General features: G+C 40.9%; 1 protein-coding gene across 1 annotated transcript in view; it reads left to right on the plus strand.

The window, feature by feature from the left end:
• CEP83 (centrosomal protein 83) overlaps positions 1-23,537 on the plus strand; it is a 116,250-nt gene that overhangs the window by 16,015 nt on the left and 76,698 nt on the right. The window contains exons 5-7 of the mRNA XM_053696198.1: positions 3,542-3,673; positions 6,615-6,866; positions 10,525-10,656. Coding sequence (XP_053552173.1) covers positions 3,542-3,673; positions 6,615-6,866; positions 10,525-10,656 — 516 coding nt within the window. The remainder of the gene's footprint in view (positions 1-3,541; positions 3,674-6,614; positions 6,867-10,524; positions 10,657-23,537) is intronic.

Raw genomic sequence — 23,537 nt, forward strand, 5'->3', positions numbered from 1 at the left:
TTTATTTGCAGCATTTTTGCTAATGGAACTATATTCCAAAAATGCTTCTATTTAAAATTGAAATGCACCTCTGCACATTTTTACCTTTCCCTTTAACTTAATCATATTGACAACAGTTTGTGATTGCAACTTGTGTAATTGCTGTCATTTCATAGGCACTTGAAATAAAAAAAATTTTTGAATAGGAAGGGGCATAAAAGAGTGATAATTAAATGATCTAATGTGATATAGATGTTTATTACTGCTCTACTACTTGGAAAAAACTTTGGATCTGATTTATCAAAAGCTGTCCTGCTTGGAGAGAAATCACTGTGCAGGCCTCACAGGGGCAGAACTCCCTGAATTTTCTAAGGAAAAAGGGCAGGACCTGGGAGTCCAAGAGAGATGAAAGATGCAGATATTCACAGGAGGGAGTGAGGTTAACAAGGGAGCACCTGGCACCAATATAAATTCTCAGTTTGCAGCAAATAGAAAATAAAATGATATGTTTAACTTGCATTTGCTTCTTTATTAGTATTCATAGGGGTCAATTTATCAACCCCTTTGGCAGACTTTCGCCTTCCTACGAGTGCAGGTTCTCACAAGAGAACCTGCAGTCCGTATTTAATCAAGCAGCAGTCATCAGATCTCTGCTTCCCTAACCTTTCCCACCTCTAAGGTAGCGAACTTCAATCTCCCCAGGTAGCGACTGGGGACATTGACAGCTCCTGCCCGCGCGTGATTGGCTATGCCCAGGCAGGGGGCGTGATTGCACTTGAGCGCAAAATAGCGCTAGTGTGCAATGCTGAATTCTTGCAGAAGAATTCAGATTTCCAGAGACGAGCTGCGGCGGACAGGGACGTGTATGTGCGCCCCTGTCTGCTACAGCTTGATAAATCGACCCCATTGCTTTTCTGTTAGTTAAACAAGTGTATTGTGAATTTTGAGCAAACCTCACCAGAATGGAATTTGCAAGATAAACTAGTGAGATCTGCAGGTGTATATACAGGGTGCAATGCAATTTGTACAATATATTTATAAATATAAGTTTATAATCATAATTTATGAGTTTTACAGAAACATTTAAATCACAATCAGCATTTGCAAAATCACAATCAGCATTTGCAAAATCACAATCCTAAATACATTATTGTATACAAAATCTTAAAGCATTAAAACACAAAATAGAGGGGGCGTGTCTCTGGGCAGCACCATGAATGGTCACAATATTGGCAGCTGCATGCAGGCTTCTGGTAAAATCGCTAATTATCGGCAGCTCTCCTACAAATCTATCTCTAAAACCTCAAGCTTGATATCCAGGAGATTGAAAGCTCTTGAATGATACAATTGTGTGAAACTAAACCAGATTGCTGATCCAGAGTGTTGAGGCCTGTGGCGGGCCCTTCGTAGGAGAGGTTCCCCCCCGGTAAATGGGATAAAACAGTGTTATATCACTGTCATATTGCCTACCCAACTACCAGTAAAGACAAGACTATTAAGGGAAGTGAAGAATTCTTCTCAAAATGAAGATTACTGGGAACACCATTTCTGAGCAAAACCGATATCGTTTATTACAAGAACACTATGAGTGTCTTACTAAGAGTATCGCTGAGGCCTGGAACAACACCACAGTCTGCCAGGTTTCAGGAGACAGTTCAGACGCAGCTCCCACTGAAAGTGAAGTGCTACTGTGGAATGAAACAGAACCCATGGTTACTGTAAATGATGATCCGGAGCGGCTTCTTACCATTGACGTAAACACTGCTGCCCAAAGGAGGCTATATGGACAGCCGTGGCATAGGAGCTTGCAGATCCCTATGTCGCACCTTCAGGGGCTAAATCGACAGAGCCAATTTTGCTGAAGTTGGATTCCTTGTCAGAACCAACGAGCCACACTTATGCAGCGGTTCCATTTAGGGCAGTAAGAATTGTCACAGCAGCTTCGACTCAATTTTAAATAAAGAGAAGAGTTTGTCTTCCCCGTTGTACAGAAAGGGCAGTACCCAATCTCCACCTGAGAGACTTTCTCTATATCCTCCAGGACACCGAAGAGACTGTTTAATGCTAAGTAAAATGAAGGGACATGTCACCGGCCTATGTACTACTACCATGAGGGCCTTAATAGGCTGGCGGTAAGGTATTGGGTAGCTAGTGACTAAAGCCTACATATTTAGCATATTGTAATATGTTTATTATATGTAATTACTCAATACTATAATGTAGTGAAATGTTTGTACGCCTTCATTTAAACCTCAATAAAAATGTATTTAAAAAAAAAGCAAAACACAAAATAGATAGTGCAAAGCTATAAATGTAAAGAAACTTAAAGGACAAAATTTAAAGTAAATCAAACCTCAAATGTAACTAATAAAACTATCATATATTGTACTGAGCTTGTCTTACCACCAGAAATGCAGAAAACGCTACTTAGGGTCTGGTGATCTAAAGCTCTCCGCTCAGATGAGATGATCTAAAATGATCCTCCAGCACTGTGAGATCTCTCACACAAGATTCTAGACAGGCAGATTTTGCTATTCTTCTCTAAGGGGCGTTTTTTTTTTCCTTTCTAGAAACTTGTGAGAAATCTCTCAGGGCTGGAGGATGAATTTAGATAATCTCATCTGAACACAGAGCTTTATGGGAGGCATCTCTCATCTCTCTGGGACTTTCAGGTTCTGCTCTTTTTCTTAGAGAATTCAGAGTTCAGCCCCTGTGAAGTCTGCACTATAATTTCTCTCCAAGCTGGAAAATCTTTAGAGATACATAGAAAATGTTTCTTTCAAGAATCCTGTAGGGATCTTGTAGTGCCGGAAGATCAGTTTAGAAATTCTCATGAGCTTTGGGCCCTATGTGTTTAACTCCCACAAAGAGGATAAACACATAGTTAAAGTCAGCTCTGGGCCAGCAGTGCTTAATAGGCACGTGCATTTGTTGATTAGTTTTGGAAACGAATGCGGAATATGGCAGCAGCATTCAGCTATTTTAAGAGATGAATTTATTTTTGTGGTAGTGTAACACACAAAGATCTGTGCAATTCCAGAACTTTCACATAAATAAATCTGGCGCCAAAAATAGCTGAATGCTGCTGCCCGCAGCCATCTGCGGCCTTCATTGTCCTAACGAATCAGCGAATGCACATACCTAGTGCTTAATAGCGGAGCCAATGAGGGCAGCATATGCTTAGCTCTTCCACCAATACTTTGCCGTATTTAGCTCAATATCAGCTGTGTAGCTGATTTAACTGTGTGTTTAACCATTTTGAAGAGGTTAAACTCATACTTCTATTCAAGCAATATTGAAATAATAACATACTCTAGCATTTTGTTATTGCTCCTTTATGTCACTTTAAGAGATATCATTGAACTGATCAAAATCTATGGGAGCAAAGGACTAGCTATAAATGATTACACCCAGTGAGGGAGCTTCACTGTATGATGCTAACTGTATCAAACCCTTGTAACACAATGACAACACATTCAAATCCATTAGAAATAGTGCAGAGAAAAAAGGCTTTAACTGTAATCATATAAAAAAATAATAATGGGTTAAATCTCTTATACAGGAAGCTGAAAAATATAGAGGAGAATATAACAAGCTTCGATATGACATTACATTTCTGAAATCAGAATTTGAGCATCAACGGGAAGAACACGAACGTGTTTTAGAGGAACAGAAGATAAGACATGAAACGGAGGTACTGAATAAAATAACATGATATGGCACATAAGACGCACTGGAGTATAAAGCACATTCATTTTTTTTTTTATAGAATATATAGATAAAGTGAAACCATAATTTATTTGGAATATAAGATGCAGAGCATTTTTAGCATCTTATATGCTAAAAAGTGGTTTAATTAAAACATAGCTCTTTTTTTTTCTTCCAAACACAATATTGTTTGTCTATTTAAAGGGACACTGAACCCAATTTTTTTATTTTGTGAATCAGATAGAGCATGACATTTTAAGCAACTTTCTAATTTACTCCTATTATCAAATTTTCTTCATTCTCTTGGTATCTTTATTTGAAATGCAAGAATGTAAGTTTAGATGCCGGCCCATTTTTGGTGAACAACCTGTGTTGTTCTTGCTGATTGGTGGATACATTCATCCACAAATAAAAGTGCTGTCCAGAGTCTGAACCAAAAAAGAAGTTTGATGCCTTATTTTTCAAATAAAAATAGCAAGTAAACGAAGAAAAATTGATAATAGGAATAAATTAGAAAGTTGCTTAAAATTGCATGCTCTATCTGAATCACGAAATAAATTTTTTTGGGTTCAGTGTCCCTTTAAGTAAATGCTACTCATTTTATGGTGCAATTTAACCTATGGGAAAACAATAATCTGTGATTATTAAGGGTAAGAAATATCATTGCTTGTCTCTTTTTTTATAATTATTATTATTATCAGTTATTAACAGATTCTGCAGCGCTAATAATAATTTTATTACATTACTCTAAGAGATCTCAATTTTTATTTTTTTATTTTTGTATAAAGATTCACTTTTTTTTTTTTTTCCGACAGTGTGTGTATATACCATATATCACTTGAAAAAAATATATATCTCCATTTTCTTTTATCAGTGTACAACATTAATTTCTGCCAGAAACTTCTTTTGTAGAGCTCAGTGATCTACTTTTTCACTTGGCTACACATTTGTTACTAAATAAATTGGAATATTGCATTTAGTGTGGAAAAAGAAAGTAATATTTTTTTCACAGTTGGATAATACACTACTAGTCTGGAGCTGAACATGACCACTGAGCCAATCGGGGAGAGTATATGTGTATAGCTTCCAATATAAGACTGTGTTTAGCTCAGGATCTGCCGTGTATTGCCACACTAGACGGTAACCCCCTTCGCTATCGGGAATTTCATAAAAAAACTTGCCCAAAGTACCAGAGAACTTTTAGCAGAACAGAAATAGAGCTTTTTTTTATTTTTTTTTATTTTTTTTATTTACTGATCAAAACTATATATATATTTTTGTTTTTAAGTAGACAACCCAAGGTATTAATTTATGCCTATTTTAGCATATTTTATGCCACCATTTGGCCCCCAAATGCAATCTTTTTAAAAAAGTTAACGTTTTCACAAACTTTGGGTTTCTCACTGAAATTATTTACATATTACTTGTGCAGTCATAACACAAATGGTTGTAAAAGCTTCTTTTATTCAGAAATAGCTGATGCATGGCTTTGCCATTGTGTTTTTGTAATTCAAAGGCAGCTAATTGCAGCTGCACACCACATTTCTGAAATTCCTGTCAGTGAAGGGGTTAATCAGTTAGCTGTTAAGGATAATATTTATTGTAGTGCAATATTTTTATTTCTGTAATGTATCTTTTATTTCTGTAATGTAGGGATCTACCTCACCCCCTCTAAACAATCAGACATTTCTGTTTTGTAGGGACCTCCCATGATTGCTGCCCATCCACCTCCAATTCTCCCCTCCCAACAGTAAAGGCAGTGTCTCGATTTGCCTTCATAGCACGATCAGTGCTCCCTTACCATATAAGGCAGATGCCTTCTGCCCCCCCCCCCCCCACCCACCCAGTTGCGGCTCCCGCTGTCAAAACATCCTGCACTAGAGTGTTAGACTTGGTACTACGCCAACATATTATGCTAGGCAATGTATTTTGCGATGTAGAATCTATGTCCAAATGGTGCAAGGGGTTAAAGTTAGTAAAGTTTATATTTTGGGATATGGCTGTTTATTTGCTACTACTGAATTAATACTGTTTGCTCCCTAACAAAGTGAAGTCTCTGCTGCTTCTATTAATATGTTTTGAATTTTTGTTGGAGTAGACTGCGTTTTATAACAGTGAACCTGGATTTGGAGGAAAAGAAACAATCTTTTAATGTTGGTTTAAAACACTCAAGAATGTAGTTACTTGTGAGTTGTATAATATTCTTGTATTAGCAAAAATGCTTCTAGTAAAAGCTATTACTTTTTCCAGTGAGAGATTTTAGTGTGCATGTATGTGCGAAGCATATCTAAATATCCGTTGTGCACCAGCTTTTTAAACAGCGTGTTGATTTAAAAAGCTGGCCGTGGCTTGTATGATATAAACTGAGTCATCTCCAAAACAATACAAGGTACCACCAGCTATCTCAGCTAGGGTTGCCATATTGCCACTTTTAAAGGAGAACACATATAAAAAATACATCTGTCAGGGTTCATATTATGGAACATTAAACAAAACATTTCTTTAAACAGTTCTTGTTTTTGAGCCATCTGAGCCACCGTAGTTTTACGAGACTTAAACGCTTGAACTTTCCTTCCTTGAAATTTCCTTCCTTAAAGCGGCAATATGGCAACCCTAATCTCAGCAGACACACAGTTTAAAATGCTAGTCCATGAAGCATATATAGATATGTTTCTGGTCTACATGCACAGTAAAAGCTCGTATTTAAAACAGTGATAGGTTTAATTAACAACATCTCTGTTACCTCTATTAATGTGTTTTTAATATATCACAAAAATACTTTTATGCAGAATTGGGTGGAATGTCCCTTTAACACATTCGAGCATTTACTTATTGCAGCGTTTATGTCCCTTTAAACAGACAGACTTTGATGCATATTTAAATATGAGACATCAGTTCATATATGTTATGTTCCTTTACTGCTATAGATATCACTGCTAGAAAAAGACAAAGACGATCTGCGCAGCCAGTTAACTGCAGTTGATCCCATAAGAGACCATAAACGCGTAGAGGCTCTTCTACTGGATAAAGCCCAATTACATCAAAAAATCAAAGGCTTAGAAGCTGAGGTGGCAGAACTAAGGGCCAAAGCAGATAATAGCGGTGCACAGGCTGAAAATGTCCAGAGGATTCAGGTGCGACAGATGGCGGAGTCTCAGGCAACAATAAAATCCCTGGAGGTAAGACAAGTCTCCTTGTTTTTGTTCTCTGTTTTGTGGGGGTTGGAAATATAAACAATAACGACATTATCTGATGTAAAGCTGTAAATTTGTGTCCTTAGATTGCGTTATCCTGTTTTTTTTTATCCATAATGTCACCATAAATCAATAAAAATTTGAGGTAAAGTAAATAACTATATGGATCATGGATTTAACAGATTGCATGTTAAATAAGTAGTAGAGTAAGAATAAAATGCTGTATTTTGTTAGAACAATGTATCAGAGGATGAAACGTGATCACTTGAGCGCATCTTCAGAATTCTGGTTAACTGTTATGCGAGTTTAAAAAGTGTCACAAAACACAACAAAAATACATTTAAAAGTAAAGTTACACTCATAATAACACCATCTAATAACAAATATTTTTTAAAAATGCATGAAAAAGTTATAAGGGCTCAAAGATATGAGGTCAAAGGGCTTTAACAAAGAGATATATACATGTCTAAAGATATGGATGTATGTGTATAAATATATATATATATATATATATATATATATAATGTGTGTGCACATATGTATTTATATGTGTATATATGTACTGTATTTACAGATAGAGAGATATATATATATATATATTTATTTAGTAGATGAACACCTCGAAAAATCACTGCAAATAAAACTCAAGTTTAAATATTTTTCAAGACCAGTGAATGCTTTGTTCCATATCTACTTGCTTCTTAGCACCCTGGCATTTGAATACAGTTAGTGTGAGTGCACTTAACCTACCTCATATATATATATATATATATATATATATATATATATATATATATATATATATATATATATATATATATATATATATATATATATATATATATACCTAATCTTATATAATTCTAGGTATAAATATATATTATACCCAAAAACATCATGTGTGTGTGTGTGTGTATATATATATATATATATATATATATACACACAGTATCTCACAAAAGTGAGTACACTCCTCACATTTTTGTAAATATTGTATTATATATTTTCATGTGACAACACTGAAGAAATAATACTTTGCTACAATGTAAAGTAGTGAGTGTACAGCCTGTATAATAGTTTAAAATGTCTGTCCCCTCAAAATAGCTCAACACACAGCCATTAATGTCTAAACTGTTGGCAACAAAAGTGAGTACACCCCTAAGTGGAAATGTCCAAATTGGGCCCAAAGTGTCAATATTTTGTGTGGCCATCATTATTTTCCAGCACTGCCTTAACCCTCTTGGGCATGGAGTTCACCAGAGCTTCACAGGTTTCCACTGGAGTCCTTTTCCACTCCTCCATGACGACATCACGGAGCTGGTTGAAGTTAGAGGCCTTGCGCTCCCCCACCTTCCGTTTGAGGATGCCCCACAGATGCTCAATAGTGTTTAGGTCTGGAGACATGCTTGGCCAGTCCATCACCTTTACCCTCAGCTTCTTTAGCAAGGTAGTGGTCGTCTTGGAGGTGTGTTTATCATGTTGGAATACTGCCCTGCGGCCCAGTCTCGGAGGGGAGGGGATCATGCTCTGCTTCAGTATGTCACAGTACATTTTGGTATTCATGGTTCCCTCAATGAACTGTAGCTCCCCAGTGCCGGCAGCACTCATGCAGGCCCAGACCATGACACTCCCATCACCATGCTTGACTGTAGGCAAGACAAACTTGTTTTTGTACTCCTCACCTGGTTGCCGCCACACACGCTTGACACCATCTGAACCAAATAAGTTTATCTTGGTCTCATCAGACCACAGGACATGGTTCCAGTAATCCATGTCCTTAGTCTGCTTGTCTTCAGCAAATTGTTTGCAGACTTTCTTGTGCATCATCTTTAGAAGAGGCTTCCTTCTGGGACGACAGCCATGCAGACCAATTTGATGCAGTGTGCGGTGTATGGTCTGAGCACTGACAGGCTGACCCCCCACCCCTTCAAACTCTGCAGCAATGCTGGCAGCACTCATACTTCTATTTACCAAAGACAACCTCTGGATATAATGCTGAGCACGTGCACTGAACTTCTTTGGTTGACCATGGCGAGGCCTGTTCTGAGTGGAACCTGTCCTCTGAAACCGCTGTATGGTCTTGCCCACCATGCTGCAGCTCATTTTCAGGGTCTTGGCAATCTTCTTATAGCCTGGGCCATCTTTTTGTAGTGCAGCCATTCTTTTTTTCAGATCCTCAGAGAGTTCTTTGCCATGAGGTGCTATGTTGAACTTCCAGTGACCAGTATGAGAGAGTGTGAGAGCGATAACACCAAATTTAACACACCTGCTCCCCATTCACACCTGAGACCTTGTAACACTAACGAGTCACATGACACCAGGGAGGGAAAATGGCTAACTGGGCCCAATTTGGACATTTCCACTTAGGGGTGTACTCACTTTTGTTGCCAACGGTTTAGACATTAATGGCTGTGTGTTGCGTTATTTTGAGGGGACAGCAAATTTACACTGTTATACCGGCTGTACGCTCACTACTTTACATTGTAGCAAAGTATTATTTCTTCAGTGTTGTCACATGAAAAGATATAATAAAATATTTACAAATATGTGAGGGGTGTACTCACTTTTGTGAGATACTGTGTGTGTGTGTATGTACGGTATATATGTGTATGTGTGTGTGTGTGTATATATATATATATATATATATTTATGGATAAATAGAAAATATTCTTCTATGTGAAGTACATTGAATGTGAAATATTTATATTTTATGTCAGGTTAGCGCACTTGAGAAAATGCGATTGGGTTTGCGTGTGAGTAGGGTGTGTTTTTCTTTTGCCGTTTTTGCACTCCATTGACATTTATGGGGAAATACGTTAATGCGGTCGCTATATCCTAACCTCTGCTTTTTGCGTGTCTCTGGTTAGGGGCATGAAACACATGTTCATTTAATGATTCAAATGGAGCTTGCAACTGTAAAAAATAAATAAATACATTTATGCTTATTAAATTTACTTTGTTCTTTTGGTGTCCTTTGTTGAAGGGCATATTTAGGTATCCTCTGCAGTGTGCATGTTTCTGCAGCACTATATGTCATCAATGCTTTTAACAATGTTATACACTTTTGAGCCATAGATTGCAGCAGTGTTGTACAGTGAGTACACTACTATAAGACCTAGCTTAAAGGGACACTAAATAAAAATTAAACTTTCATTATTCAGATAGAGCATGCTAGTTTAAACAACTTTATAATTTACTTCCATTAACTAAATGTGCACATTCTTTTTCCTACTGAGCATGTGCAAGAATAAGTGTGTATGCATTTGTGAATGGCTGATGGCTGTCACATGGTACGTGTATGCATTTGTGATTGGCTGATGGCTGTCACATGGTACAGGGGGAGTGGAAAAAGACATAACTTTTAAAATTGTCAGAAAAAAAATCTACTACTCATTTGAAGTTCAGACTAAGTGCTATTGCATTGTCTTGTTATCTTGCATTTGTTGATTATGCAAATCTACTGTGTTGACTGGTCCTTTAAAGGGACATGAAACCCACATTTTCTTTCATGATTCAGACATAGATTGTGATTTTAAACAACTTTCTAATTTACTTCTATTATTAAATTTTGCTTTTTATTTGCTGAAAGGTTTATTTTGTTTGCTGAATTCATGCCTTGCTAATGACGATTTCTATTTTGTAGGCAGAAAAACAGTCCCTGAAGCAACAGCTGGAACGTATGGAACGGGAGTTACGTGACACGCAAGAACAAAATACCTCCTTAATCACCAAGTTGCACAAAACCGAACGTGAAGTTAATAAACTCAGCAGCAAAGTAAGCAATTTATACCATCTACTAGTAATAAGCATGAGCACTAATACTTAGTGTTATTTAAAACATGTAAACATTTAAAAAAGTAAACAAGGACATGTGTTTCTTAAAGGGACACTAAACCCAATTTTTTTCTTTCATGATTCAGATAAAACATGCAATTTTACTTTTATCAATTTTTCTTCGTTCTCTTGCTATCTTTATTTGAAAAAGGAGGCATCTAAGCTAAGGAGCCAGCCAATTTTTAGTTCAGAACCCCGGACGGCACTTTTTATTAGTGGGTGAATTTAATCAATCAGCAAGAACAACCTAGGTTGTTCACCAAAAATGGGCCGGCTTCTAAACTTACATTCTTGCTTTCCAAATAAAGATACCAAGAGAATGAAGAAAATTTGATAATAGAAGTAAATTAGAAAGTTGCTTAAAATTGGATGCTCTATCTGAATCATGAAAGAAAAAATGTGGGTTCCGTGTCCCTTTTAATTTATAATTTTTAAAGTGAAGGTCAATTTTCATCAATGAGTGCCCGGTTTTTAAAAATACTTTTAAAAACAGGGGCACTTTCATTGATGAAAATTAACATAGCACTGGATTTGAAGAAATACTTACCTTTTACTTCTGCAAAGCCGGATCGACGATCCCCCTCCTTCTTCTTCCTGCTGTAGACCACGGCAATGACGAAACTGGCTTCCTTCAATCACAGCCAGGCATCACGAGCTGGACGCTCTGGGGTGCAAGCCATGATTGGAGGAAGCCGGTTTTCGTCATTTCTGACGTCACTACAGGGGAACTGGGGCTGAGATCGTGGATCCGGTTTTGCAGGAGCAAAAGGTAAGTATTTCTTAAAATCCAGTGCAATGTTAATTTTCATCAATGAAAGTGCCCCTGTTTTTAAAAGTATTTCTCCTGTTAAGTGTGGTCAGTCCACGGGTCATCATTACTTCTGGGATATTATCTCCTCCCCTACAGGAAGTGCAAGAGGATTCACCCAGCAGAGCTGCTATATAGCTCCTCCCCTCTACGTCACCTCCAGTCATTCTCTTGCACCCAACGAATAGATAGGATGTGTGAGAGGACTGTGGTGATTTTAATTAGTTTATTACCTTCAATCAAAAGTTTGTTATTTTATAATAGCACCGGAGTGTGTTATTCATTCTCTGGTAGAATTTGAAGAAGAATCTACCTGAGTTTTTTCTATGATTTTAGCCGGAGTAGTTAAGATCATATTGCTGTTTCTCGGCCATCTGAGGAGAGGTAAACTTCAGATCAGGGGACAGCGGGCAGATTAATCTGCAAAGAGGTATGTAGCAGTTTATATATTTTCTGACATGGAATTGATGAGAAAATCCTGCCATACCGTTATAATGTAAACTCAGCCTTAAATACAGTAGATGTATCTGGTATCAGGCTGTCATGTATGTATATTTTACACTTCAGTATTCTGGGGAATGGTACTTCACTGGATTTATACTGTATGCATAGATTTAACCTAATTTGCAGGGACTTGCAATAGGTTTTTAAATAACAATTAATTTATTGAGGTTAAACGTTTTTTGCTGGCATGTAAAATAGTTTATTTCTCTGAGGTACTGGGTGAAAAAAATGTTTTGGGCACTGTTTTTTCCACTTGGCAATAGTTTTGTTTAAATTTAAACAGTTTACTGATCTCTCTCACTGTTATGTGTGAGGGGGAGGGGCCATTTTTGGCGCTTTTACTACGCATCAAAAAACTCAGTCAGAGGTTCATTTTCTTCCTGCATGATCCGGTTCATCTCTACAGAACTCAGGGATCTTCAAAGCTTGTTTTGAGGGAGGTAATCATTCACAGCAGAGCTGTGAAGATTGTAGTTGACTGTGATAAAAAACGTTTATTTGTGTATTTTTTCTGCTGTCAGGGTTAGTTATCCTTTGCTAATGGGAACAATCCTTTGCTAAAATTGTATATTTCTTACAAAGATTTGATGCTATAATTTATTTATTTCAACTGTCATAATTTTTTCTGTGCTTCTTATAGGCACAGTTCGTTTTCATATTATTGTAATTTACTTGAAAAAGCATTTCCAAGTTGCTAGTTAATTGCTAGTGTGTTAAACATGTCTGATTCAGAGGAAGATACATGTGCTATATGTGCTAATGCCAAAGTGGAGCCCAATAGAAATTTATGTACTAACTGTATTGATGCTACTTTAAATAAAAGTCAATCTGTACAAATTGAAAATATTTCACCAGACAACGAGGGGAAAGTTATGCCGACTAACTCGCCTCACGTGTCAGTACCTGCATCTCCCGCTCGGGAGGTGCGTGATATTGTAGCGCCGAGTACATCTGGGCGGCCATTACAAATCACGTTACAGGATATGGCTACTGTTATGACTGAAGTTTTGGCTAAATTACCAGAACTGAGAGGTAAGCGTGATCACTCTGGGGTGAGAACAGAGTGCGCTGATAATATTAGGGCCATGTCAGACACTGCGTCACAGGTGGCAGAACATGAGGACGGAGAACTTCATTCTGTGGGTGACGGTTCTGATCCAAACAGACTGGATTCAGATATTTCAAATTTTAAATTTAAGCTGGAAAACCTCCGTGTATTACTAGGGGAGGTATTAGCGGCTCTGAATGATTGTAGCACAGTTGCAATACCAGAGAAAATGTGTAGGTTGGATAGATATTTTGCGGTACCGGCGAGTACTGATGTTTTTCCTATACCTAAGAGACTTACTGAAATTGTTACTAAGGAGTGGGATAGACCCGGTGTGCCGTTCTCACCCCCTCCGATATTTAGAAAAATGTTTCCAATAGACGCCACCACAAGGGACTTATGGCAAACGGTCCCTAAGGTGGAGGGAGCAGTTTCTACTTTAGCTAAGCGTACCACTATCCCGGTGGAGGATAGCTGTGCTTTTTCAGATCCAATGGATAAAAAATTAGAGGGTTACCTTAAGAAAATGTTTGTTCAACAAGGTTTTATATTGCAACCTCTTGCATGTATTGCGCCTGTCACGGCTGCAGCAGCATTTTGGTTTGAGTCTCTGGAAGAGACACTTGAATCATCTACACTAGATGAGATTACACACAAACTTAAAGCCCTTAAGTTAGCTAACTCATTTATTTCAGATGCCGTAGTACATTTAACTAAACTTACGGCTAAGAATTCCGGATTCGCCATTCAGGCACGCAGAGCACTGTGGCTAAAATCCTGGTCAGCTGATGTTACTTCTAAATCTAAATTGCTTAATATACCTTTCAAAGGGCAGACCTTATTCGGGCCCGGGTTGAAAGAGATTATCGCTGACATTACAGGAGGTAAAGGCCATGCCCTGCCTCAGGACAAAGCCAAAGCTAAGGCTAGACAGTCTAATTTTCGTTCCTTTCGTAATTTCAAAGCAGGAGCAGCATCAACTTCCTCTGCACCAAAACAGGAAGGAGCTGTTGCTCGCTACAGACAAGGCTGGAAACCTAACCAGTCCTGGAACAAGGGCAAGCAGGCCAGGAAACCTGCTGCTGCCCCTAAGACAGCATGAATCGAGGGCCCCCGATCCGGGACCGGATCTAGTGGGGGGCAGACTTTCTCTCTTCGCCCAGGCTTGGGCAAGAGATGTTCAGGATCCCTGGGCGTTAGAGATCATATCTCAGGGATACCTTCTGGACTTCAAATCCTCTCCCCCAAGAGGGAGATTTCATCTGTCAAGGTTGTCAACAAACCAAACAAAGAAGGAAGCGTTTCTACGCTGCGTACAAGATCTTTTATTAATGGGAGTGATCCATCCAGTTCCGCGGTCGGAACAAGGACAAGGGTTTTACTCAAATCTGTTTGTAGTTCCCAAGAAAGAGGGAACTTTCAGGCCAATCTTGGATTTAAAGATCCTAAACAAATTCCTAAGAGTTCCATCGTTCAAGATGGAAACTATTCGAACAATTTTGCCCATGATCCAAGAGGGTCAGTACATGACCACAGTGGATTTAAAGGATGCTTACCTTCACATACCGATTCACAGAAATCATTACCGGTATCTAAGGTTTGCCTTTCTAGACAGGCATTACCAGTTTGTAGCTCTTCCATTCGGATTGGCTACGGCTCCAAGAATCTTCACAAAGGTTCTGGGTACTCTTCTGGCGGTACTAAGACCGCGAGGAATTTCGGTAGCTCCGTACCTAGACGACATTCTGATACAAGCTTCAAGCTTTCAAACTGCCAAGTCTCATACAGAGTTAGTACTGGCATTTCTAAGGTCGCATGGATGGAAGGTGAACGAAAAGAAGAGTTCTCTCTTTCCACTCACAAGAGTTCCCTTCTTGGGGACTCTGATAGATTCTGTAGAAATGAAGATTTACCTGACAGAAGACAGGTTAACAAAGCTTCAAAATGCATGCCGTGTCCTTCATTCCATTCAACACCCGTCAGTAGCTCAATGCATGGAGGTGATCGGATTAATGGTAGCGGCAATGGACATAGTCCCCTTTGCACGCCTACATCTCAGACCGCTGCAATTGTGCATGCTAAGTCAGTGGAATGGGGATTACTCAGATTTGTCTCCCACGCTGAATCTGAATCAAGAGACCAGAAATTCTCTTCTATGGTGGCTTTATCGGCCACATCTGTCCAGGGGGATGCCATTCAGCAGGCCAAACTGGACAATTGTAACAACAGACGCCAGCCTACTAGGTTGGGGCGCTGTCTGGAATTCTCTGAAGGCTCAGGGACTATGGAATCAGGAGGAGAGTCTCCTTCCAATAAACATTCTGGAATTGAGAGCAGTTCTCAATGCCCTTCTGGCTTGGCCCCAGTTAACAACTCGGGGGTTCATCAGGTTTCAGTCGGACAACATCACGACTGTAGCTTACATCAACCATCAGGGAGGGACAAGAAGCTCCCTAGCAATGATGGAAGTATCAAAGATAATTCGCTGGGCAGAGTCTCACTCTTGCCACCTGTCTGCAATCCACATCCCGGGAGTGGAGAACTGGGAGGCGGATTTCTTAAGTCGTCAGACTTTTCATCCGGGGGAGTGGGAACTTCATCCGGAGGTCTTTGCCCAAATACTTCGACGTTGGGGCAAACCAGAGATAGATCTCATGGCGTCTCGTCAGAACGCCAAGCTTCCTCGCTACGGGTCCAGATCCAGGGATCCGGGAGCGGTTCTGATAGATGCTCTGACAGCACCTTGGACCTTCAAGATGGCTTATGTGTTTCCACCCTTCCCGATGCTTCCTCGATTGATTGCCAGAATCAAACAGGAGAGAGCATCAGTGATTCTAATAGCACCTGCATGGCCACGCAGGACTTGGTATGCAGATCTAGTGGACATGTCATCCTGTCCGCCTTGGTCTCTACCTCTGAAACAGGACCTTCTGATCCAGGGTCCATTCAAACATCAAAATCTAACTTCTCTGAAGCTGACTGCTTGGAGATTGAACGCTTGATTTTATCAAAACGTGGGTTTTCTGAGCCAGTTATTGATACCTTAATACAGGCTAGGAAGCCTGTTACCAGAAGGATTTACCATAAAATATGGCGTAAATACTTATATTGGTGCGAATCCAAGAGTTACTCATGGAGTAAGGTTAGGATTCCAAGGATATTGTCTTTTCTACAAGAAGGTTTAGAAAAGGGTTTATCCGCTAGTTCCTTAAAGGGACAGATTTCAGCTCTGTCCATTCTTTTACACAAACGTCTGTCAGAAGTTCCGGACGTTCAAGCTTTTTGTCAGGCTTTAGCTAGGATCAAGCCTGTGTTTAAAACTGTTGCTCCGCCATGGAGTTTGAACTTAGTTCTTAATGTTTTACAGGGTGTTCCGTTTGAACCCCTTCATTCCATTGATATCAAGTTGTTATCTTGGAAAGTTCTGTTTTTAATGGCTATTTCCTCGGCTCGAAGAGTCTCTGAGTTATCTGCCTTACATTGTGATTCTCCTTATCTGATTTTTCATTCAGACAAGGTAGTTCTGCGTACTAAACCTGGGTTCCTACCTAAGGTGGTCACTAACAGGAATATCAATCAAGAGATTGTTGTTCCATCTTTGTGTCCTAATCCTTCCTCGAAGAAGGAACGTCTGCTACACAATCTAGATGTAGTCCGTGCCCTGAAATTTTATCTACAGGCAACTAAGGATTTTCGTCAAACGTCTTCCCTGTTTGTCGTTTATTCTGGCCAGAGGAGAGGTCAAAAAGCTTCGGCTACCTCTCTCTCTTTTTGGCTTCGTAGCATAATACGATTAGCCTATGAGACTGCTGGACAGCAGCCTCCTGAAAGAATTACAGCTCATTCTACTAGAGCTGTGGCTTCCACTTGGGCCTTTAAGAATGAGGCTTCTGTTGAACAGATTTGCAAGGCTGCAACTTGGTCTTCTCTTCATACTTTTTCCAAATTTTACAAATTTGACACTTTTGCTTCTTCGGAGGCTGTTTTTGGGAGAAAGGTTCTTCAGGCAGTGGTTCCCTCCGTATAAAGAGCCTGCCTGTCCCTCCCGTCATCCGTGTACTTTTGCTTTGGTATTGGTATCCCAGAAGTAATGATGACCCGTGGACTGACCACACTTAACAGGAGAAAACAAAATTTATGCTTACCTGATAAATTCATTTCTCCTGTAGTGTGGTCAGTCCACGGCCCGCCCTGTTTTTTATGGCAGCCTAAAAAAATTTTTGGATTATACTCCAGTCACCACTACACCCTTGGGCTTCTCCTTTCTCGTTTGTCCTTTGGTCGAATGACTGGAGGTGACGTAGAGGGGAGGAGCTATATAGCAGCTCTGCTGGGTGAATCCTCTTGCACTTCCTGTAGGGGAGGAGATAATATCCCAGAAGTAATGATGACCCGTGGACTGACCACACTACAGGAGAAATGAATTTATCAGGTAAGCATAAATTTTGTTTTTTAAAAACCGGGCACTCATTGATGAAAATTGACCTTCACTTTAAGTGAATATGCTCTAAAACATACCATTTTTTGTTAATAGTTCTACTAAAATAACCCCCTCCAGCCGCATAAAATAATTTTTTTATTTTTTTTTGAGGTGACATTTCCACCTCTTATCTAATAGCCATGCAAGCCATACGGCCTCAACAGTTGATTGCCGTATGACTAGCACAGCTATTGGATACTAGGTGGAAATGTCACCTAATGGAAAAAAAATAGCGATTAACAAGATAAAGGTATTTTTTAGAGCATATTTACTTAAAAATCATGACTTAAAGGGACAGTCAAGTCAAAATTAAACGTTCATGATTCAGATAGGGCATGCGATTTTAAACAACTTTCCAATTTACTTTTATAATCAAATTTGCTTTGTTCTTTTGGTATTATTTGTTGAAAGCTAAACCTAGATAGGCTCATATGCTAATTTCTAAGCCCTTGAAGGCCACCTCTTATCTCGGGGAATTTTGACAGTGTTTCCACAGCTAGATAGCGCTAGTTCATGTGTACCATATAGATAACATTGTACTCACTCCCGTGGAGTTATTTATGAGTCAGCATTGATTGGCTAAAAAGCAAGTCTGTCAAAATAACTGAAATAAAGGGGCAGTCTGCAGAGGCTATAACAGAGGTAAAAAAGTATATTAATTTAACCGTGTTGGTTATGAAAAACTGGGGAATCGGTAATAAAGGGATTATCTATCTTTTTTAAACAATACAAATTATGGAGTAGACTGTCCCTTTACGGTCAATGTTCTTTTTTCCATAGAGACAGGCTAGTGTTTCAAAATCGATAACATTTACCTTCAATTTAAGTTTTGAATTAACCTTTTTTTATGCAAAACAAAAAGGTTAATATGTTTAGATAGTACTTTTCCAAACAACGTTCTTGTTTCACTGGGCGCAGCAGCTCAATAGTATAGAAGCACAAATGACTGTATACAAATTTATAAATATTAAACACCAGATTTAGCGTCATCACTCATCATCACTCCAGAGGGCTTCTGCCAATTGTGGTCACCTTGTTTGCTCACCCACTGTCCCTTATAAACTTTGATATTGTACTATAGAATGTGTACTAAAATACTTTGCAATATACTTTAATTATTTTTATTCTTAAAAAACTTTATTAAAGGACCCATAAATAAAGTAGAATTGCATAATCAACAGATGCATAATTGCAAAGACAAAGCAATAACTTAGGGCCCAGAGATCTAAAATTTGTCGGCATGGCAAAAAATATCACGCTGTCCCTCGCATGGGCAGACATCACGGAATGATCTAAAAAAATGGGCTAAACCAGGAATTCCTGGCAAGTTGCAAATTTTCCTTTATAGAAAGTAATGAAGCTCACTAAACTGCAGATTCTCGCAGGGGAGAGTGAATGTGACAGGGAACACCTGGGACCCATAGCAATATTTTTCTGAAGCACATACAAATCAAATGATGCTGTTTTCAGCGTAATTTGCCTTGCATTTGTTTCTAGTTTCACATGCATTTATTTTTTCTTAACTTTAATAAGCACATGATTATCTTAACACTCCGCCCTACAGTTTTCACTGTTTTTTTTCTCACAAACTAAAAAGTGGCGAGGTTGTGACAAAATGCTTAATACCTGTGGCAAACCTAGCCACTTCTGGACTATAATGTAAGAAAGGTTGTCTATAGGCTGTATTGTGTGCTATGTATATGTGACAGACCCTTCGGTCAGAACTACAAGAGTTAACTCTGTGCAGCTTTCAGAAGCTAATTTCTAAACGACAAGGTTACTAGCCTCAGCTATTGTGTACTGTCATTAAAGTTAGTTATAAACATTCCATTGTTTAATCACAATCAGAGAGCAGACGCCTAGGTGATAAGAAAAGCCAAGTGTGTCTTGTGTTTAAGTTGTTATCTGCCTAAGTAAAGTAATGTGATTCTATTGTGGCCTGTTAAAGGGCGTCGTCCCTCCATCTAATGTACAACATTCTTTCAACCCCCCATCTGGGGGGTCAGACCTGCATAAATACTGGGCATATGAGCCTTAATAAAGACATTCTGTTTTAAACCTGAAAACTGGCTGGGTTGTGAATTGCTGATTCCCTATTCAGGACATTGTTCATCTGGTATTAACCCTTGGTATCCTGTTGGTACCGTTACAATTGGTGGCAAGCGACGGAATGAACCTTATCGCCCAGAAGAGCAACTACACAAGCCAGTAACCTCAGGAAGAGGGGGATTACTACAATACTGACTAAGATGGAAAGAGTACCAGGGATCCGACCTTACAGCCGAAAAGCGCAATTCGTGCAATGGTAACTGCCGAATAAGAAAAGGGAATGGCAAGCAGAATACAGCGAAAGAACCGACTACCGAAGTGAATGGAGACGGATTATTCTAAGCTAAAGAAACAAACGTTAAAGGAACTGCTAGAAGCCAGGGGAAAGATAGCCAGCAGCAAACCCAAGGCTATATTAATTGTCGAGCTGATGGAGGGAGACAGAGCTCGCAGCGCTACGCCTCCAGCAGCCATGGAGGAGACCCTATACCAGAGGGAAATGAGGACCAGGTTGGAATTTTTACCCCAACCTGTACCACGGGACATGCTATCCGTGGTAATGGCAGATGTGCAGGAGTACGTGATGGCACACAGTCCGCGGAATGCATCCTCCCTAGCAGAATCCATTTCGGAAGCACTCAGCAACCCAGTAAGACCCAAAATCCCATACCATGCCTTTAAAATGTTTTGTGAGGAGAAGGATGAGATCGATGGGTATTTACAGGATTTTGAGAGACTGTGCGAGTTACATGATTTGGAGCAGTCCGTATGGGTGCCGGTGCTAGCAGGCAAGCTAGCCGGTAGGGCAGCGGAAGCGTATCGCGCTGTACCCAGGGAGGACAGCAAGGATTACGCTAAAGTGAAGAGAGCGATCTTGGAAAGATATGCCATTACCCCAGAGGCATACCGGCGCAAGTTTAGAGGCCTGCGCAAGCCAGAAAGAGATTCACATGCAGAGTGGGCCCACAAGCTGGATCAAGCATCTCAAGGGTGGATACAGGCCAGCCAAGCTACAACCATGGAAGAATTGCGACAACTGATGCTGTTGGAGCAATTCTTTAACGGCTTGTCCCCAGAAGCCCAAGAATGGATGAGAGATTGAAAACCCCTCACCTTAACCGAAGCAGCCAGATTAGCAGACCAGCATTTTGATGCCAGGAGGCACCATAGACTACTGCCTAAGACGTACGCTCGACCCACGGGACAGCCCAGTCCTCTACAGCCTAACAACCCCACAGCGGCACCTTTTCGCCCAGCCCCAGGGAATCCACCACCCCCCTCACGATACAACGGACGGGCGAATATACAATGCCACACCTGCAAGCAGTGGGGACATATGGCACGTGAGTGCACCCAAAATCGGAGCAGACAAGCTTGGAACCAGGTCAGACAGAACCTGGCCCCAAGGGCGGCTGCTCACCATTACCAAACGGAGCCAGACGCTCATGAGGTGTTGAGCACCCAAGCCGAGGAACCCCTGGGAATTCTGCATGAGGTGATGTCGGTCCGGGCCACCGATAACCGGCAACATCACCACCAGCTGGTGACCGTAGAGGGGAAGGAGGTCCAGGGACTTCGGGATTCGGGAGCTACTTTAACCCTGATAGCTCCCCATTTGGTGCCGGATACAGCACACACTGGCGGATCCGTGGCAGTACGAGGGGCAGGGGGAGCAGTATACCGATTGCCCACTGCTAGAGTGGAGTGCAGACCCCCAGTCACCCCAGCAGCTGCCAGTTACCAACCCCCGGCGCACCGCTATACCACACGGCCTCCGGCCACGAACTACCCTCAGAGAGCCCGGTTCAATTCGCGGGGCTACTCACAACTTATTCGGTGCTTTGGATGTAAGCAACTAGGGCACAAAAGACCAGAGTGTCCCCTAAACGCAGCGAACCAAGCACAGTCCTGGAGAAGACCCGCCGGCGGAATCCCACATAATCCTCAGCCTGCGGCCCGCTACGTAGAGGCGCCAGAATGCTGGGGCAGCCTACATGAAGCAGACCCCTTGCAAGCTGCCCACCGGAATAACCGGCAACTGGTTAAAGTGAATGGGAAGGAGGTCAGTGGTCTACGGGATACTGGTGCTACCATGACCTTGCTTCAAAAGAACTTGGTGTCTGAGAAACAGCACACTGGAGACACTGTGGCTGTGAGGGTAGCAGGGGGCACTGTGTTCCGCCTACCTGTTGCCAGGGTACATTTGGATTGGGGAGTGGGCGCTAGACCTGTGAATGTGGGGGTCAAGAAGGACTTACCTGCTGATGTTCTCCTTGGAAATGACTTGGCCCCCCTTGTTTCTGCCTATGCTCCCATGGGTCCCGCTGATGTTAACCCTGTGACTACCCAAGCCCAGTCCCTCCGGGAAGAGGTACATTTTAACCGTGGTGGACTACGCCACTAGGTACCCCGAGGCCATTGCTCTCTCCAACATCCATGCAGAGACGGTAGCTGAAGCCTTAATAAAAATATTTTCCCGGGTAGGGTTCCCCCAGGAGATAAAATCGGATAGGGGCACCCAGTTTACCGCAGAGGTGACCCAACAACTAAAGACTGCTCTAACTAATGCGCCTGTACTTGCTGCACCCGATCCCACTAAAAGATTTCTTGTTCACACAGACGCTTCGATGTTTGGAGTGGGGGCAGTGCTGAGCCAAGTTGGAGCAGATGGCGGAGAACACCCCGTAGCTTACTTGAGCCGAAAGTTGTTGCCCCATGAAGTAAGCTACGCCGCCATCGAAAAAGAATGCCTGGCCATGGTGTGGGCCCTCAAAAAGTTGCAGCCGTACCTGTATGGACAACCTTTTTCCTTACTCACAGATCACAACCCGTTGGTGTGGCTGAACCGTGTGGCCGGGGACAATGCCAGGCTGCTGCGCTGGAGTTTGGCGCTGCAGCCCTTCGACTTTACAATCCATTACCGCCCAGGGAAACAAAACGGTAACGCCGACTGGTTGTCCAGACAAACTGAACTTGAAAAGTGATCTGTGAGTACTTCCCCGGACATCCCCAAGCCGATCCGTTGGGATCAGACTGTGTATGCCGGCTTGGTTCTGGGGGAGCATTGTGGCAAACCTAGCCACTTCTGGACTATAATGTAAGAAAGGTTGTCTATAGGCTGTATTGTGTGCTATGTATATGTGACAGACCCTTCGGTCAGAATTACAAGAGTTAACTCTGTGCAGCTTTCAGAAGCTAATTTCTAAACGACAAGGTTACTAGCCTCAGCTATTGTGTACTGTCATTAAAGTTAGTGATAAACATTCCATTGTTTAATCACCCTCAGAGAGCAGACGCCTAGGTGATAAGAAAAGCCAAGTGTGTCTTGTGTTTAAGTTGTTATCTGCCTAAGTAAAGTAATTTGATTCTATTGTGGCCTGTCAAAGGGCGTCGTCCCTTCATCTAATGTACAACATTCTTTCAACCCCCCATCTGGGGGGTCAGACCTGCATAAATACTGGGCATATGAGCCTTAATAAAGACATTCTGTTTTAAACCTGAAAACTGGCTGGGTTGTGAATTGCTGATTCCCTATTCAGGACATTGTTCATCTGGTATTAACCCTTGGTATCCTGTTGGTACCGTTACAATACCCTAATAGAAAAACGCATGAATAAGAAAAAAGAGGCAAAAAGTGCGCAATGTGATTTGTTTTTGAAGCAGGATTTTATTTTTAATGTGCACCCCTGCTCACTGCCAATTTCCCTTTCCAGTGAGCGTCATTACTTTCTATAGGACACATTTCGGCATTAGCAGGAACTGCCACTTTTTAAAGATAATTCCACGAGAGCAGCCCCTGAGATGGTCATCGGGAAAAACCATGTCTGAGCCGGCTAAGTTTAGGTCAATGGGGCCTTTGTCTAAATTTTAAACGAGATTTTGGCCATCAGCCAATGAAGCACATATATGTAATTACTGTGAACTCTTGCGCAT

The sequence above is a fragment of the Bombina bombina genome, chromosome 12, assembly GCF_027579735.1.
Source record: "Bombina bombina isolate aBomBom1 chromosome 12, aBomBom1.pri, whole genome shotgun sequence".
Lineage (NCBI taxonomy): Eukaryota > Metazoa > Chordata > Amphibia > Anura > Bombinatoridae > Bombina > Bombina bombina.